The sequence below is a fragment of the Thunnus thynnus genome, chromosome 23 (assembly GCF_963924715.1).
Source record: "Thunnus thynnus chromosome 23, fThuThy2.1, whole genome shotgun sequence".
Lineage (NCBI taxonomy): Eukaryota > Metazoa > Chordata > Actinopteri > Scombriformes > Scombridae > Thunnus > Thunnus thynnus.
Window position 1 is genome coordinate 26259033 of NC_089539.1, and position 17565 is coordinate 26276597.

The 17565-nt window shown below is 37.8% G+C and overlaps 2 protein-coding genes across 4 annotated transcripts in view; both read left to right on the forward strand.

The window, feature by feature from the left end:
• The first annotated feature begins 9183 nt into the window (after positions 1–9183).
• On the forward strand, positions 9184–13086 carry LOC137176014 (NAD(P)(+)--arginine ADP-ribosyltransferase 2-like). The gene is made up of 3 exons (XM_067582038.1): positions 9184–9302; positions 9501–9585; positions 10985–13086. The coding sequence occupies exons 2-3, from the start codon at positions 9511–9513 to the stop codon at positions 11696–11698; spliced, it is 789 nt and encodes a 262-aa protein (XP_067438139.1). The 5' UTR covers positions 9184–9302; positions 9501–9510; the 3' UTR covers positions 11699–13086.
• Positions 13087–14767: 1681 nt separating this feature from the next.
• cped1 (cadherin-like and PC-esterase domain containing 1) overlaps positions 14768–17565 on the forward strand; it is a 47011-nt gene continuing 44213 nt past the window's right edge. For 2 of the 3 annotated variants that reach the window (XR_010925767.1, XM_067581994.1), the window contains exon 1: positions 14769–15945. Coding sequence is in view for 2 of the 3 variants with exons in the window: in XM_067581994.1 (XP_067438095.1) it covers positions 15682–15945 (264 nt within the window). In the remaining variant the exon portion in view is untranslated. Of the gene's footprint in view, positions 15946–17565 lie in introns of all 3 variants that reach the window. The other variant, XM_067581995.1, reaches the window with a different exon arrangement.

Below are 17565 nucleotides of genomic sequence, written 5' to 3' on the forward strand. Positions count from 1 at the left end.
TTTTTTAAAAGTTTTCTGACTATTTCTTGCTATTAGATACAAACACAGACACAAAGACTTCTCTTTGTACTAAAAACAGTTATTTTCTGTGTCAACAGATGAAGTCAAACAGATAAATCTGCACCTACAGTCCACAGGGAGACTAAACTAGACCCTCTGACAGTGAAATAATGATCATAACACTGTAACACTCAGGCTGCATCACCAATGTTCCTCTGACAGCAACAACTGTCAGACTTCCTGTAGGTTACTACTGTAACCAAAACATATATCAGTAATTAAATGAGATTTCTACTACCAGTACTAGTACTATCTTTACTGGTACTCCTAGAAGAAGCACTATAGCCAAGATGTTATAAATACTGAAGAGGCCATGTCCCTCAGCATAAGAACATTTGTCTCCCATAGCTTCACAATTTGTTTGGAGACTCTTGTGCATGCATGTAGTTTGACTGTATCATTTACAGGCATTTTTTATGAGTAACAAGAAATTAAATTAGGATCTGCTTGTTTTCTTTAAATGCTTTGTGAATTATCCAGCTAATAGGGTTGCCAAGTGGGAGGAGCTACTTTGGGCGCCCCTGGTTCCTGGAGTAAAAATCCCTTTCATTTTTCCCATGGATAATGTTACATGACTCATAGTTTGAGCACTTCTACAGCTTTGATTGGCATGGAACTCTCCTGGTTAAATCATCAGTGCAAAAGATGAACAACTTTATTAGAAAATATCTGGTTTACATGTCACTCAATGCAACAGTGTGACTCACTGATGTGTTTTTATATGTTTTGGGACAACAATGTAGTGTGCTGCAGTGCTGTAGTATTTTGGTGTCTAATAATCCTTTAAACTCAGATCTGTTACTCAAACTGGCCTTCATGAATTGTATTCCATTGTCTCATCAACACTTGAGACAATATGACAAAAGGTGTTAACTCGTCAGAACACTAACCACAACCATGATAGTTGCCAAACCATAATCAGACCATCGTGTACAGTAGTTGTGTACTCGTCTGTTGTGTTATTAACAACATTGACACTGATGTTAAAACATGGTAAAAATGTTGTTTAATTAAGAGCAAGAAAGACTCTTATTCTATTTTCACTTTATTTCATCTTATTTTTATTATTAATATCAAGTTGATTTCATTTTCCATCTTATGTTACATAGGTGCTGAGGTCAGTGGTTGTTAGGTTTGAGCAAAAAGACTGTGGTGTGCGTTTTTTAACAGCACCACTAAGGGTGTTTTTTTCCAGGGCAGCTTCGGCAGTGTACACTGTAGTTTCTTGTACCTTTTTCCCCCTGCCCTTTCTTTTTAATCCTATTTTTCCTTCCAAATTTGAGTTTGGATTTTTGCTTATTTCTGCATGAGGCTGGGGTATTCCCTTCCTTAGCCGCCTCCAGACCCTGGGGAGGACTCTGGCTGTTGGAGAGCGCACCACGTCGCCAACCCACCCATCCTGAACAGCCCCCAGAACCAATGGGAGAGAGCCTGTTCTTGTGGGGAGAGAGATTCCCCCGTCCTTCCCTACCTTCACTCCCACCCCACCCCAGAGGACAGGAGACCAGGGCACCCCAGACAAAAAGGGCACTTTGGACATCAAGGGGCAAAGGGGCAGGCACTCGAGCACCCTCCGCCCCCCCCCTCCCCCTGTATGTGCCTGCTCAGGACCAACAGCTCCTTCAGTTCATCTGGAGAGACCTACGCTGTGAAGACCCACTGGATGTGTACAAATGGCGGGTGCTGACATATGGTACAATGAGCAGCTCATGCTGTGTCATCTTTGCTTTGCAGCAACATGCTCGTAATCACATAGACAGCTACAGTCAGTGCAGAGGAGCTTCTACATGGACAACTGCCTTGAGAGCATCCCCACCATACCTTCCGCCACACAAAGAGTAAACCAACTGTGTATCCTGCTGGCTGAAGGAAGGTTGGATCTCAGACAGTGGGCAAACTATCAACCAACTGTGGCAGCCCATCTTCCCCCTGATGCGAGATCTTCAGTGGCTAAGTCAAAACCGGACTGACCTATGGGAGCCAGCCTTAGAACTTTCATGGAACTGTGCTGCTGATACCCTTGGCTACCAATACTGGCCCATCGTACATGCTGTGCTGACAATGAGGATGGCATATCAAGCACTGGCCAGTCAGTTTGACCCTTTGGGGTTCATCTTGCCATTGAACGGGCATATGAGGCAGTTGCCTAGCTCACTATACTAATGTAATAACATTAGCCAAATCAATACATGTACAGTACATTGATTGAGTTAAACATTCTTGCTTAGCTGTGCTATGCTACATTATATGTTGCTAGGCTATGCCCAGTTGTTACCGATTCCATTTATATTCTGTATTTCCATTTATTACAATGTGTAAAAATGAAACAAACAGTGTGAGAGTCTAATATTTATTCCTGAGAGATGATCAATTACAGAAAAAGCACTTTCCTTTAGAATAAACAGCTGCTGCTTTATGAATAATGAGTGTAAACGCTGCTGTTGATGACAGAAACTCAATGTGTAAACTAAACGCTACTTTTTCCAACAATCAGCAGAAAATGGAGCTGATGCAGCATTTTGTCCCTTTTCTGAATGAAGCTGCAGTTCAGTCGGCGTCCACATGGAGGAGCCAGAGATCTGCAGAGTTCATTATTCTGACTGTAAAACATCACAGCCTGTAAACACTCTGCAGGCAGATGAGCTCATTTAAAGTCCTGAACAACATTCAAACAATAAAAACTCTTCAGCAGCGTCTCTGCGCTGGTCGACTCTCAGTCCTCTTTAAAAACACGTCTTGTTCATTATTATCAGACACAGAGAGATGTATATTCTACCTGATGGCCGTCCCTGCCTTCCCAGCATGCTCAGCGGTCAGATGTTCAGATGGAGGAGAGCTCAGTTTGTCTCTGCGGGTTTCTGTCTCCATCAGCTCAAATTAAAATCCTGCAGAGAAGCTGCAAGAAACTTTATTCACACACCAATGCTGCGACAAAACGAAGAAATACACCAAGAGACGAGACGTGTTTGATCCCTCGAAGTTCAAATGCAAAATAAAAATGAGACTAAAGTCATCTACAGAGACAGAAAACTGATGTTCTGATCTAAAATATACATTTCTCCCTTTTATTTTTCTCAAAGAACACAGGACTTCCAGAGCTGCTGCTGCAGGAGACAAAAATACTTTAATTCATTTGTTGTAGATTATAAAATAAAATAAATCTTGTACGTTAGTGTGCGTCATTTGTCTCAGTCTGTTTATGTTGTTTGTATTTATTGTTGCTGCTCTCTATTTTTTTTTTTAACATACAGTCATCAAAGGGCATTAAAATAAAGGTCGTAATCTATTAGGGCTGCAACTAATGATTATTTTCATTATCGATTAATCTGTCAATTATTTTCTTAATTAATCAATTAGTTGTTTGGTCCATAAAATGCTGATCAGTGTATCTCAGAGTTGAAGACGACGTCATCAAATGTCTTGTTTTGTCCATAACAAAGATATTCAGTTTGCTGTCATAGAGACTAAAGAAACCAGATAATATTCACATTTAGAAAGATGGACTCAGAGAATTTTGACTTTTTCTTCTTAAATGTTTAATTAATTATCAAAATAGTTCACAACTAATCGATTAATCAACAAATTGTTGCAGCTCAATAATCTACAAACTAAATGTTCCAGTTTGAACTTTTGATCAGCTGCTCAAACAACAAACTGACAGGATGAACCGCTGCTCCATCAAACCTGTCTGACTGGAACTAACCGTCTTAAATCCTGCAACAGACGACCGACGAGGGACCAATCAGGGGCCTTTAAAAGACGGAACTAGTGTTACGTTTCTTTTACAGCATCATGAGTGCTGAAACATTTAGTCGATTGACAGAAAAATGATCACAACTATTTTGATAATGAATTAATTGTTTAATCAAAACATTCTGTAGTTCTTGTAGTTTTCTTAATCTTATTCTGCAGTAAAATACACATTTTGAGGTTTTCATGTGTTGTTTAGGAGAGCAAGTAAGTTGTTGACTTCGGGTGTTACGAACCTGTGACGACATTTTTGAAGATTTTCTGAGACTAAACAATAATAATCAAATAATCAATAATGAAAATAATCATTTGTTGAACCACTATAATTATTATATACTATTAAAATAAAGGTTATAATCTACAAAATCCTCATGTTTCATTCTGGGTGGCATGCCGACAAACAGCCAACCAAGGGCCGGGGGCTGACTGGGGCCGACTGGGGGCCGATCGGGGGCTGCTAAAGACAGACATAGTGTTACGTTACTTTTACAGCATCATGTGTGTGAAATGATTACAGACAGTAATCGGCAGTAATTCTTGCTGCTTTAATGAGCGACTCCACACAAACAGCAGGTTCATGTTTCACACTCGTGTTTTAAGATGCAGACGACCTTCATCTGACGGACACAAACATCTCTGTTTTCTCTGCAAACGTCTTCTCTTCTCTCTGAGCCTGCAGTGATGGAGGCGGCGCTGTTTTTCCACCACTGCTGCTCAGTGTGTGTTCAGGGTCTAAATCTGTCCTCAGCGCTCGCAGCTCTTTGTGTCCACTGCAGTTTAATATGAGAAGACACCAATTAACCTCCCGTCTCCTCGAGACAGACGATGAACAGTGACAACAAGCATGTTTCACTATTATCTTACATTTATATAAATAATCCTCCCTGAATGTTTCCCTTCATCTTTCAAGATGTTTTTACATGAATATCAGATTCATGTTTAAATAAGGAATAAATCAGGTCTTCTGCTGCCATCTAGTGGTCTTTGGACTGAATAACACTGAAATACTAAAATTGTTTAATAAAGGTTTTAAATTATGTTCACTCACAGTAGTTTAGATCTGAACATGTTTTTGTTTGTTAATTTAGATTAGCTTCAATGAAAACTGTCCATATAACATCCATATTAACAGTGAATAAGTCAACAGATAAACATATTATCACATATAAATAAACCTCTGATCAATATCACATCTTTACACATGAAATCAGTTCCATGTTTAGTAACTACGGTTGTTTTTTGTTGTGATTAAAATTATTTCTTTCTGCAGTATTGATGATGCTCAATAATCTACATGGAGGCAATAAAAAGGATGTATTGTCTGTAAATATAAAGTATCTCTGAGGTTTTAACTCTGTCTCACTTCTCTCAACAGCTACAACAATAAAAAAACAACTATTTAAAATCCCGTCGATCAATAAAACATGGAAATCTAAATAAACCAAACATAACGATCAGAAGATAAGCATCTCGTGATTAGACGTATGTCGACTGTTGTAACACAGTAAATGTTTCTGTGTGATTACATCTGTAAAAATGCCTTTTATTATATTGCATTTAATATTATTGTTTATATTTACATATTATTGTATAATTATTAATCATCTGTCAATGTTTATAATTTTCTGTACTGCTTTGGCAATATAGGTTTCTGATCTGTCATGCCAATAAAGTTTATTTGAATTTAGTCCACCTGCCCCATCACACCTCCACTTGTAGCTTCAGTGTGGAGTGGTGTCTTTGTTCATGTCTACAAATATGAATCTCTTTAGCTGTTCCACTTTATTCACCAGCAAGTCTCTAAATGTGTGAAACTAAAACAATGAGTTCAAACAGTGTAAAAGGCTGATTGGAGCTGAGGGGAACTGCAGAGTCTGCTAATAATTTACTGTGGGTTCATCACTACGTGCAACCTTCCACATCACATGTACAGTCCTCATCTGATCATATAAACATGTCAATTATATAGATATGGATTTAATGATTATTTCATCTCATGCCTTCTCACCAGTGCAACTGTTCAAGACCTGCATGGTAAATGCAACTCAAATCATCTGAGACTTTATCACACAGACGACAAAAGCTCCAGTATTTTCTGTTGTTTTCATACTTTTTAAAATAGTTTTCAAAGGTTTTAAAACCTTTTTACTGCCATTAAAATGCATCTTGCTCCTTCTTTAAAAATAAATCTTAACTTACAACATTTAATTATGTCCAGAGGAACATACTCATTTATTTACCTTTTTCTTTAGACATTTTATTTCCACAGATGTAAACAACTTGTGGATAATAATAATAATTTCAAATAAACTTCACAAGAGATGAACAGCAAGGATTGGTCAAACAAGACTGGAAAAAGTCATCTTCCCAAATTCAACCTCAGCAGAATGCAGAGACAAAGAGAATCACGTATATAATTTAAAGACCATCAATATGGAGGGATTTTATACTTGAGCACAGATAAATGTGTATTTAATAAAGCCCATCAAGCAGGATTCAGAGTTCTTCAAATGTAGAAAGATGAACGATACAGTTAAATTATTCCATCTGACACTTCAACTAAAGTTTGTCTTTGAGTTTCCAGATGAAGTTTCTGCTCTTTAGTAACAGAGAGGAAGATGCTGTTCTGACCTCAGCTTCCTCTTTCTTCTTCTTGTTGAATTTAAAAAGCTACTTTCATCTTTCACAAACCAGCTTCCTCTCTCAGGAGGAAAAAAATTCACAAGTATGGTGTAAGATGTGCTTCCTGCTGCTTCAGCTAGATAAACCATCTTCAACTTAGATATTATTAAGCACACCATGAAACCACATGATTGATGCTGATGTGCAGAGAAAGATCTGACTTCCCTTTTGCAGAGTGAAAGTTTTTCATGAGAATTTTTGCAAGTGTTTACCACACATTAAGAAATGTTTAGTACATGTTGTAATTCCTGCCTCTGTCACCTTATCATTATGGTGAGGGGTCTATATTTCCCCTAAAAGCAAAGACAAATATTTTCATTATGATTCTTGTCTGAGAGGCGAGAGTGGAACATGCAGGAAGTTAACAGACACATAAATCCACATTATACCAGGATTTGTTGGAATTAAGAGCAAATCTGACTGCATAAGCAGCAATCAAAGCTAACAAACATATAATTTAAGTGAAAATGATGAAGAGTTGGATACTCTAAACTCTAAAAGCTTCTCACTCATAAGGACTGTATGAGTGAAAAATCCAATCCTTTTTTAATCCAAACCATGTTTGACAAACCACCAAAAAGATTTTAAAAAAAAGACTAAAATGTTTTGGTGCTGTTAAGTATGTAGCTGTAATTTCCTACATTTATCTACTTCTTCTTATTTCACATTTACACACACACACACACACACATACACACACACACACACACACACACACACACACACACTCACACATACACACAAACCGTTGTGTTACTGACTCTTTTACAGGTGAACATTCATCAACACTTTATCCTCCAAAACACATCAGATGGAGTCAGAGAGGATTTCTGGTAACATTTTATGGAGCTTACAACTCTGTCTAAGACTCTACTATGAAGGTCATTTATTTGGCCTTTGCAACTGAAAACCAAATGATTTGAATGACAGAATAAAACAGTAAAACCGTCTTAATTTGAATTATCTGCACACACAAAGACTCATTTGGACTCTAAATAAGACGAGCCTTTCACAGCAATAAGATCATTTGGAGTACACTAAGAAATGTGATTTGCATTTGTCAGTATCACCTTTTATAATAGTTCAGATAACACTGTTATCCTTTGCTGTAATTTACATATTGAAGTGCTGCTAAATTCCCAGTAATATAGTCTAAACCATTGTTACAGTTCACTACTGTAATATAATGGTGATTACAGTAACTCACTGTTGGAACAATTATATTATTATATCATTATTAACACCTTCTGGATTTGTATAGTTTACATTCAAAAGTAAAATATTTATATTTTCATTTACAGTGTATTACTGTAAATTGCAATGCATTATGGGATCTCTTTTTATAAACAGTGTTGTTTTTACTGTTAAAGACTAGTAAAAGTGAAAAGACTTGAGGACTTGTAGTCTGTGCCTGGTAAAAACACTCGATCCCAGCATCAGAGGTTTGATTTTAATATGGACCGTGACTCATCATCTGGTCATCATTGTACATACAGCACATTCCCCTCATGGGATCAGACCGATCAATAAGTATTTAGTCAAAGTATTTACTCTTCTAATATTTTACGGACTCAGTATTGTTGATACAATATAATATTTGTTGGGACTTTACACATTTATAAGGAAGTGTTGAATGCAGAGTCATATTTAGCCCCGGAGCCGTTGCTACATGACAACTAGTCTTTAAAACCAGGAACCATCATGCAGGGTTTTTATCAACCAGGCACAGTGGACAACTGTCCTGAGGCCCCAGACCCCCAGGGCCCCTAAAAGAGAAGAACCTGGATGCAGACAAGATGGCGGACATCAACCAGCATTGTCATCTGTATACAGGAGGTCATGTGACATCAGCGGCGAAGTGTTCTACTTTGTCTTTATACTCATTAGACAGTGGACGTTGGGGGGGAAAATGTTGTTCAAATATTTATATGTATATGTGTGTGAACTTGTGAAAAGTTAAAAATGCTTAGTGACAGTCATAGAAACCATGTTTGTGTGTCTGAACAGTTTGTTCCTGTGTGAAAGAGAATAAAGAACATCTGATCATGCTGAAGCAGATCCTTCCATGTCTGTTTGGGTATAATCAGCATATAGTAGTGACAACTATTCCTAGAGGTTGGTGTGAAACAGATAAAGGAGGATTCACCCCACTCTTCAGGGCTCCGTCCTCTGCAGCAGCTTGTATGTCAGTATCAGTGTGAGTGAGCTGCTCTGAGCATTAAAGAAAGTGTGACAATACTGTGTTGAGAAACTGTTTCTTTCTTCATTTAAGTCAAGTGCAAGAGGTGGATTGCCACACCAACGTACTGAACGTTCTGACTTTATGGAGTTTAAATGTATAAGATCAAATCATCTGCATATAATTAAACATTTCCATGTTCATGATATTTAAATGAACCTTTCTGGAGATCCATGGCTCCATAGCTGCTACAAATATTACTGGTGAAACTGGGAATCCCTGCCTTTAGCCACAGCTGAGAGGGAAATATGAGGAATACATGTTATTGATGTTGAATATAATATAGGTTTACAATTTCTTCTTCTTTTCACAAAATAAGTAAAACCCAGAAACTCATCATGCTAAATTAATTTAGCACAATGACTTGGCATGATGATTTTTTTTGTGGACCCGCCCCTTCTCAAACCAAATTTACATCCTTGTATGTGTGTGTGTGTGTGTGTGTGTGTGTGTGTGTGTGTGATGTGTATAAAAAGGTGATCATGAGTCCTGTAGAAACATTAAGGACCTGTTGTCCAACCAAACCTTTTGACTCAGCGCTTCACTTACTGCTCAACTTCACATCAGACTGGTGAGTTGATCTTCCATCATCATCATCATCATCATCATCATCATCATCATCATCATCATCATGCTTTTTTTAATGTTTTAATGTTTGTTTGAACAGTTATTGTAGCAAAGTTTTCTATATATGTGTAATACAGCAGGCAGCAGACTGCAGGCTGTTGTACATGTCAGACTTCTTCATGTGTGCATATTAACATTGTAGAGCTGCAGAGATGAAGGCTCACCTGCTGATCTTTGCTGCAGTACTTCTGGTCCCTTGCTGGACGATGCCTGCTGGTCAATGGAAGGTGAGTACCATATTCTGAAAAAAGATCAAATTACACATTGAGGGACATTTACTTTCTTGTTTGACTCCATGGAGTCAGGTTGATTCTTGGCTCAGTACCAGTGAGTGACTGGTGGTTGCGACCCAGTCTCCGGTTCAGAACCCCATTATGTTCCAAACACAAAAAATGCTGTAATACTGGACCTCTACTCTAAATGCTTTCATAAATCATTAGCAATAAAAAAGATTAAAATACTTTGTTATATCTTATTTTTTTCTGGACGGAGAATCTGACCATGAGAAACTAACTAATAGTAAAAATGACAAAAAATTTCTTAAGAGAAATCTTAATTTTTCATGAATATTAACTCATTGCATATATATTTTGTATTATTTTAACAAACATTCATTCTCATATTTACTTTAAACACAGTTTAAACACCAATTATGTACTTTAGCAATATGATCAGTAGATTAAAATTATTATGCTTCCTCCTCGCCTCACAGTCGGCCATACTGGCTGAAAAAGAGGGTGTGGCTCTACTGCAGTCCACTGTACATGATGTGGAACACTGTGATTGGCTTCTAGACATCCAGACAAATAAGTTTGTGGAATCAGATGACAGTAATCATAGAAATCTAGAAAAGTTCAGTCCGCTGGACTGGTCGGGGGATCTGAACGGGTTAACCAGTTAAACAGCTGGTGACCTCAGAATTTGTTGTAAACAGCAAAGAGTTTCATTATAATGAAACACAAAATGCAGATTTTTAATCAAGTTTAAACAGATGAATTCCTCATAAGTCAGTTTTCTTCTTTCACTATATTCCAAACATGGGTCTGTAATAAAGAGCATGTAGACAGTGTGTGAATCCAGATGTGTTTTTAAGAAAGAGACTGATTGGTCCATCTATCACCCATCAGGCCCTCACAGCTGTGAGGTAAAATAGTGTTTATCCAACCTTTTATCTACCACTGCACCGCCGGGTTAATGAGTGAAGCTACGTGTGTGTATCTGACTGCAGTGGAAGGTCAGAGGTCAGAGGAGTTTTGTGTGTGTTCAGGTTAGTGAAATATGCTGGTTTCAGTTAAATATGAATAAACTTTCTTGTGTATTAAACAGAGACTGTGATCTTTCTCTGACCTGAACCAAGAGCTGCCAGAGTCTGAACACAAGCAAACGTTTCATACTGCTGGAGTTACTACCAGCAGATATTAGACTGAAGATCAAACTAATGAAACACGTCAGTCAACGTTTTCTCATCACGTCGACAGAAAACATCATTCAGACTGCATTACGTTTCCTTCAACCTGTATTTACTGTTGCAGTTTATATAAGTGTCATTTCTAGAAGTTGGTTTGAATAAATCATAAAAGCTTTGTTGTGTAACATTAGCTGTTCCTTCCTCCTTCTGCCCTCCAGGCCCCCAGCTCCATTCCACTGAACATGGTTCCTGATGCTGTTGATGACATGTACTATGGCTGCACCGAGAAAATGGAGAGGAGGGTCCAGAAAGAATATTTCAGAAAAGAGTTTGTGGGAACGTTTAAAATTGCCTGGGAAAATGCAGAAAAATGTTCAAACAAATACTCACAGGATCTCACCAAAAACCAGCGGCTGGCAATCTGTGTCTATACATCCAACGACATTTATGCAGAATTCAATAATGCAGTCCGGACTGGTAGGAGCATCTATGGCAGCTTCTTCCGATTCCATTCTTTACATTTCTGGCTGACTACTGCCATACAAAAGCTGAATAAAAAATATCGCTGTTACAATACTTATCGAAGAACCAGGGCCGCATATACTGGCAAAGTTAACGACATAATTAGGTTTGGTACGTTTGCCTCCAGCTCTTTCAGAACAGACCTTAAACAGTTCGGTAGCAAGACCTGCTTTCAAATTATGACCTGTTTTGGAGCTTATGTGAAGCATTATTCAAATTATCCAAATGAGGAAGAGGTGCTTATTCCCCCCTATGAAACATTCAAGATAACCAACATTATTACAGGTCGGGGTAAATTTCCAGCTCTGAGTGATTGTGAGAAGGTCTTTACTTTGAAGAGTTCAGTAACTAGGAGTAACCTAAACTGCAAAGCTGCATACAGATTATGGGGCGGAGTTTTCTCCAACTGATGGAGAGTTGTAATGGAGTATTTTTACTTTGCTGTATTGGTACTTTTACTGCAGTAAAGGATCTAAGTACTTCTTCCATAGTTGGTTCATGTGGAGCAGCTTTAATGTCACATGTGAAATGTTAGAAATCAGGTGTGAAAACATCAGTTTCACATGTGACATCACATTTGATGCTTTCACATACAAACATTATGAAATGCACACTCTCAAATTAATTTGTGCACATTTGTATTTAGGATATGTGTAATTACAAAATATAACATGTTTCCTTTTTTCTGTTTTATTTGATCATTTTTCAAGAGAGGTGGTTTGAGGGAAATTATTTTTTAATTTGTTTATTTAGTTTTACTCTCTTGTCAGTATCACCCAAACAACAAGAAAAATGACACCGTCGCTAATAAAAATGTACAAATCTTAAGTGAATCTCACTGAAAATATTATTATAGAACAGTTAAAGGTTGTAAAAAAATATAGTTTTTCTTACACACAAATACAGCAGAACAATGTCAGAAATTAAACTGTTTTAACAACAACAAATAAAAAAACACAAACAGTCAGAAACTCATTCAGTCATGTTGATGTTGATGGAAAGTTTCCAGCAGCTGTTTGACGTCCTGCAGACTGACTGCAGCAGCTCAGACGCATCAGATGGAAATAAAAGGCTTCATGATGTAAACTGTGAGATTATTTTTCTGTTCTGTATGTTTTCATCATCTCCTCCCAACAAACACAAACTGCTCCTGTTTGTTTTCTAAGAATGAGCTGAAAGCTGTTTCCTCACATGTAAATTCAACAAGATATTAGAGAAACATCATATTAACATGTGAAGTTCAGTATAATAATGTTGTTTGGATGTTTAAACACAGACTATTGTGGGATTACACATGAGACCAAAAACGTGAAATTACACTTCTTATTTAATTTTATTAGTCTTTATTTCTGTGTTTTAACTCTTTGGAGATCAGTTTCATTTTGGTTCATTTGAGACTTTCTTTGCATCCTCTTGCAAGTTTTGTCTTTGTTTAGCATGTTTGTATTCTTGTTATCAGCACAAACTCAGCTATAAGTACAACTCATTATTTTGTCAATTTAACAAGGTATAAAGCCACCAAGAACCCAAACGACAAGAAAAAGTACACCGTCGCTAATAAAAATGTACAAATCTTAAGTGATAATCACTGAATATATTATTATACAACAGTTAAAGGTTGTAAAAAACAACAGTTTTACTGTTCTTACAAACAAATACATCAGAAAAGTAAAAATAACTTAAATAAATGTGGTGGAGTAAAAAGTATAAAGTATTATTAAAATGTGTGTACTCAGGTTAAGTACAAGTACCTGATGATTGTAGTAAAGTACAGTACTTGAGTAAATGGACCAGTGGAAATAAAGAAAACAAGATGACGGTTTGATGTTTTACTTCAACACTGAATCTAATCCAGCTGCTGCAGCAGTTTTACAACCTGCTTTTAGATTAGAAGAGGTTCATAAAATGTCAAAGCTTCCTGTTTCACAGCTGATATTTATGTAAATTTATTGGAGTTGTGTCCATGTCACAGGTTTGAACCCAGCTTGTCTCCCTGTGAGACAAAAACACACTATTGATGCAGCAGCACCACCTGCTGTCCAAACCAACAAACTACCTGCTACTGTCCACAAGAATACATTACAACCACAATCAATATTTCATTCACTAACACATGAAATATCATCCAGAGTAGAGCTGCTAACGGTTGTGTTTTTAACATTTTACAATAAGTTACATGAAATACTAAGTTACCAAAGAAAAAGGAAATTACAAATCAAGGACGACCTGATAATTGATGAATTATTAATAAGTACTTCCTGTATAACTGTGAATGAAGGAATATACACTCAGCGAGCACTTTATTAGGAACACCACACTAATACTGGGCAGCGCCTCCCTTTGCTCCCAAAACAACCTCAATTCTTGGTTGCAGGATTCCACCAGATGTTGGAAACATTCCTTTGAGATTCTGGTCCATGTCGACATGATCGCATCTCATCATTTCTGCAGATTTGTCAGCTGCACATTCATGCTGCGAATCTCCTGTTCTACCACATCCCAAAGCTGCTCTACTGGGTTCAGATCTGGTGACTGGGGAGGCCACTGAAGTACACTGGACTCATTGCTATGTTCATGAAACCAGTTTGAGACATTTTAGCTTTGTGACATGGTGCATTATCATGCTGGAAGGAATAAAGAAAACACAGACAATCTGAAGTTAGTAAATTTCCTGGAAAGAGGCAAGTACTTTAGCACTAATTTATAGGTCAAATAAAGACAGTATTAGAAAAACTTCTAAAAAAAAGTTCTAAAAAACTGAAAACAGATTTGTGTATCAGAACTTTGTTTTTTCTTCTTTCCTCTCCCATTAATCATCTCACCACCCCTCAGATTTATCTGCTGACCCTTTGGAGGGGCCCGACCCCTAGGTTGGGAACCACTGGACTAAACTAGCTAACTGTATATAAAGTAGTGTAAACTAGCTCCACCTCCAGCAGCTACAACAGTAACATGCTGCTCTAACACTGATGCTTCACTATTAATAATCTAATGATGTCATATATAATAATATATCAGTCAGAGGGACCAAACCACTACTTTTACTGCAATACTTTAACTACATCAAGCTCATAATACTTATGTACTTTTACTGCAATACTTTAACTACATCAAGCTCATAATACTTATGTACTTTTACTGCAATACTTTAACTACATCAAGCTCATAATACTTATGTACTTTTACTGCAATACTTTAACTACATCAAGCTCATAATACTTATGTACTTTTACTGCAGGAGGATTTTTCATGCAGGACTGTTACTCATAATGGAGTATTTGTACATTGCTGTATTGGTACTTTTACTGCAGTAAAGGTCAGAGTTCTTCTTGCACTGCTGGTAAAATCAACTAAAAACCAAATCTATAGACAGACTTTCAATGAGTTCAACCCCCAAACACACATATATGTGGTCTGTGTGTGCGTGTGTGTGTTTTCCAGAAATAACTCAGCCTTCAGTGTAGGAGGGGGGGTGGGGGGGGGGTGCTGACCTCCTACAGAGCAGCAGAGTTTCAGTTCAAACTTCAAGTGAAAAGAATCTCTGAACTTCTTCCAGTTTCTTTGGAGAAAAACAAAAAGCAGAGAAGAAGAGCCGGCGGGTCCAGGTCTGACTGATCCGGTTCAAACGGAAATCTGACTTCTTCTGTGGCTCTTTAGTTTTTCTTCTTCTGCTCTTGTTGGATTTAAGTGGAAGCAGATGGTCTGCCTGCCAGACTGGCTGCCTGTTTTTAACTCCTCTCTGACGCCACCAGACTTCTCGCGTTTTCCTCGAGTTTTAACGTCTGAAGTTTGAACAGGAAACACTCGGTTGTAACTTTGTGTAAAAGGATCTTTTTCGGCTTTTTTTCATGAGACGGAGCCGTTACGTTTCCAGCTTTACTGTGAGGTTTCATCAGCTGACAGGACGGCGGTAGTTTCTGGCAAAGACGCGGATGAAGACGGTGTGTTGCGCACTTTGTATTTTGAGGATAATCGGAGAAACGAAGGAGAAAAGTTTTCCTTTGAAGTGTCAGATGTGTCTGTTTAAAGCCGCATGATCCCACCGAGGAGCAGAGGAGATGCAGTTCGCCTGCTCTGAAGCGAACTCTTCTCCTTCGCCGCGCGTCTGGGAAACGACCCGTCGCGCGCACAGCGTCCGGTTCAAAGGTACAGCTGATTAAATTTAGTTTGTTGCTGCAGAAACTGTTTTGGAATCAAAACACGAGTTTACACGTTCTGGACTCTGGTGGATCCACTGATAGATCCATTAATACAGTTAATCAATAGGCCCACGTTTATCCGTTAATAAACTGTCTAACACTTATGAGAGAAGTTGATTCGGGAGCCTATCAGGAGGCAGCAGTGAGGAGATGAAGATGATGAAGGTGATGAAGATGAGGAGGAATGTAAAGTGATGCGGTGCCTCCGGGCTTCAGCCGGGATGCTGCTCCGCCGCCGGTGCTGCTCCGGGCCGCTGCTGCTGCTGCTGGGGGCGGCGGTGACCCTGATGGTGGCCCGGACCCGGCTCCGGTCCGGACACCAGCAGCCCGCCGCCGCCGCCGCCGCGGAGGATGATGATGATGAAGACGTCCGCAGCAGGAAGCCGTCAGATGGAGTCCTGATGGAGGAAACCAGGAAGTTCATCACACACCTGCAGACTTTACAGCAAGAGACTCAGGTGAGTGTGTGTGTGTGTGTGTGTGTGTGTGTGTGTGTGTGTGTGTGTGTGTGTGTGTGTGTGTGTGTGTGTTGGTATAGAAACAGTGTTTGTCCAAAGCTGTTTATCAGCTGAGGAAGACTGTGAGATGTAGTTGAAAGCTCTGGGGAAAGCTATTCAGTGGGCTTTGAGCTAAGTTTCTATTTTTGGTCAAAATAAACAAACTTTCTACTTCCGTGACGGGAAACACGTGACCTGCCGAACCTCGTTTGAGATTAGAGTATTTTAAGGTTCAGTTTGTAAACTCTGCACAAGCCAATAATTAAAATATTATAATTAATGTCAGTTTGTTTCTCATTTTACAGAAACTCAACATCCTCAAACCTGATTTAACAACAAGGAAGTTTAAACTGTCAAAACAACAAAAACAACTTTTCACAAACTTTCTAACAGCTCGTTACTGAATATTAGAGAGAAAACTATATCAGGTCATTTTTTAATTAGTTTGGCTGTTGGAAACATTTCTTTGAACACATCATGACATCATACTTTTTCAGATTCTGTAATTTATTATAATGTTATTCTATTTTAATAAAACACTCACATTTACTAAACACATTCATGTGCAGCAGGAAATTATATCACCAAACTTCACTCAGAGTTCATTTTAAAACAGAATCCACTAATAAATTCAGTGTGAATATAATGTTCATTTCAATCAAACAACCGTCCAACAGCCTGAAACCTTCTGAAACTGCAGCATCATTATAAAGTTAGTTGGAAAAATACCTTTGAACACATCATGAGATAATATATATAATATATAATTACAAAGGTATTTCATTTCAATAAAATACTCACATAAAGGCCTATTTAACTTTTTAACAGCCCAAATAAATTCATGTTACTGAGTAAAGGATCAAGTCACCAAACATCACTCACTGATTAACTTAAAGTAAATATAAATATTTATATTATAATATTTGTTTACTTCAATAAAACAAACAACATTTCTAAAAACCTGATACATTCATTTCACCAAACTTCAGTCAAAATGAGGACATTTTAAAATGTGTTTGGCTAACAACAGAAGTATCATGAGCTAATATATATCTTATATAATATATATCTTATATAATATATATCTTATGTAAACATAATTAAGATATTATTTCTATCAAACATGAAGGTGAGGTTGGAAACTAGCAGGCGAAACTTCACTCAAACCATTTTAAAATGTGTTTGTCTTCGTACTGACATCACAGGCGAACAGCTTTTCAAACATTTGTAGATTAACGTTTGGCATAAAAATACTTAATTAACAAAGTATTATTTAAATAAAACAGTCACATTTAACATTCATGTTTGGAGGGAAACTATCAAACCTCACTGACTTTATCAACATTAGTTTGAGTTGCAGAGATTTGAGATTTCATTAATACATTTAGTGTAAATATAATGAATCTAATTTAACTTTATAACAGCCTGAAAGCTGCCAGACTCCATTTAAAAACCGGACGCTTTAAGACTCGTCTGGTTATTGGTTGTGAGCTCGGCGTCTTTAAATCGACAGATGTTTGAAGGGAGTTCTGCATGAACAGAAGAAGGAAGCAGCTCCTGCTGGCAGCCATTGTTGCAGTA

What these genes read in the sequence shown, in the direction of transcription:
- LOC137176014 (XM_067582038.1), top strand. Translation starts at nt 9,511, where the DNA reads ATGAAGGCTCACCTGCTGATCTTTGCTGCAGTACTTCTGGTCCCTTGC. An exon ending in TGCCTGCTGGTCAATGGAAG is followed by an intron (nt 9,586 to 10,984) that starts GTGAGTACCATA and finishes TCTGCCCTCCAG; the next exon opens with GCCCCCAGCTCCATTCCACT.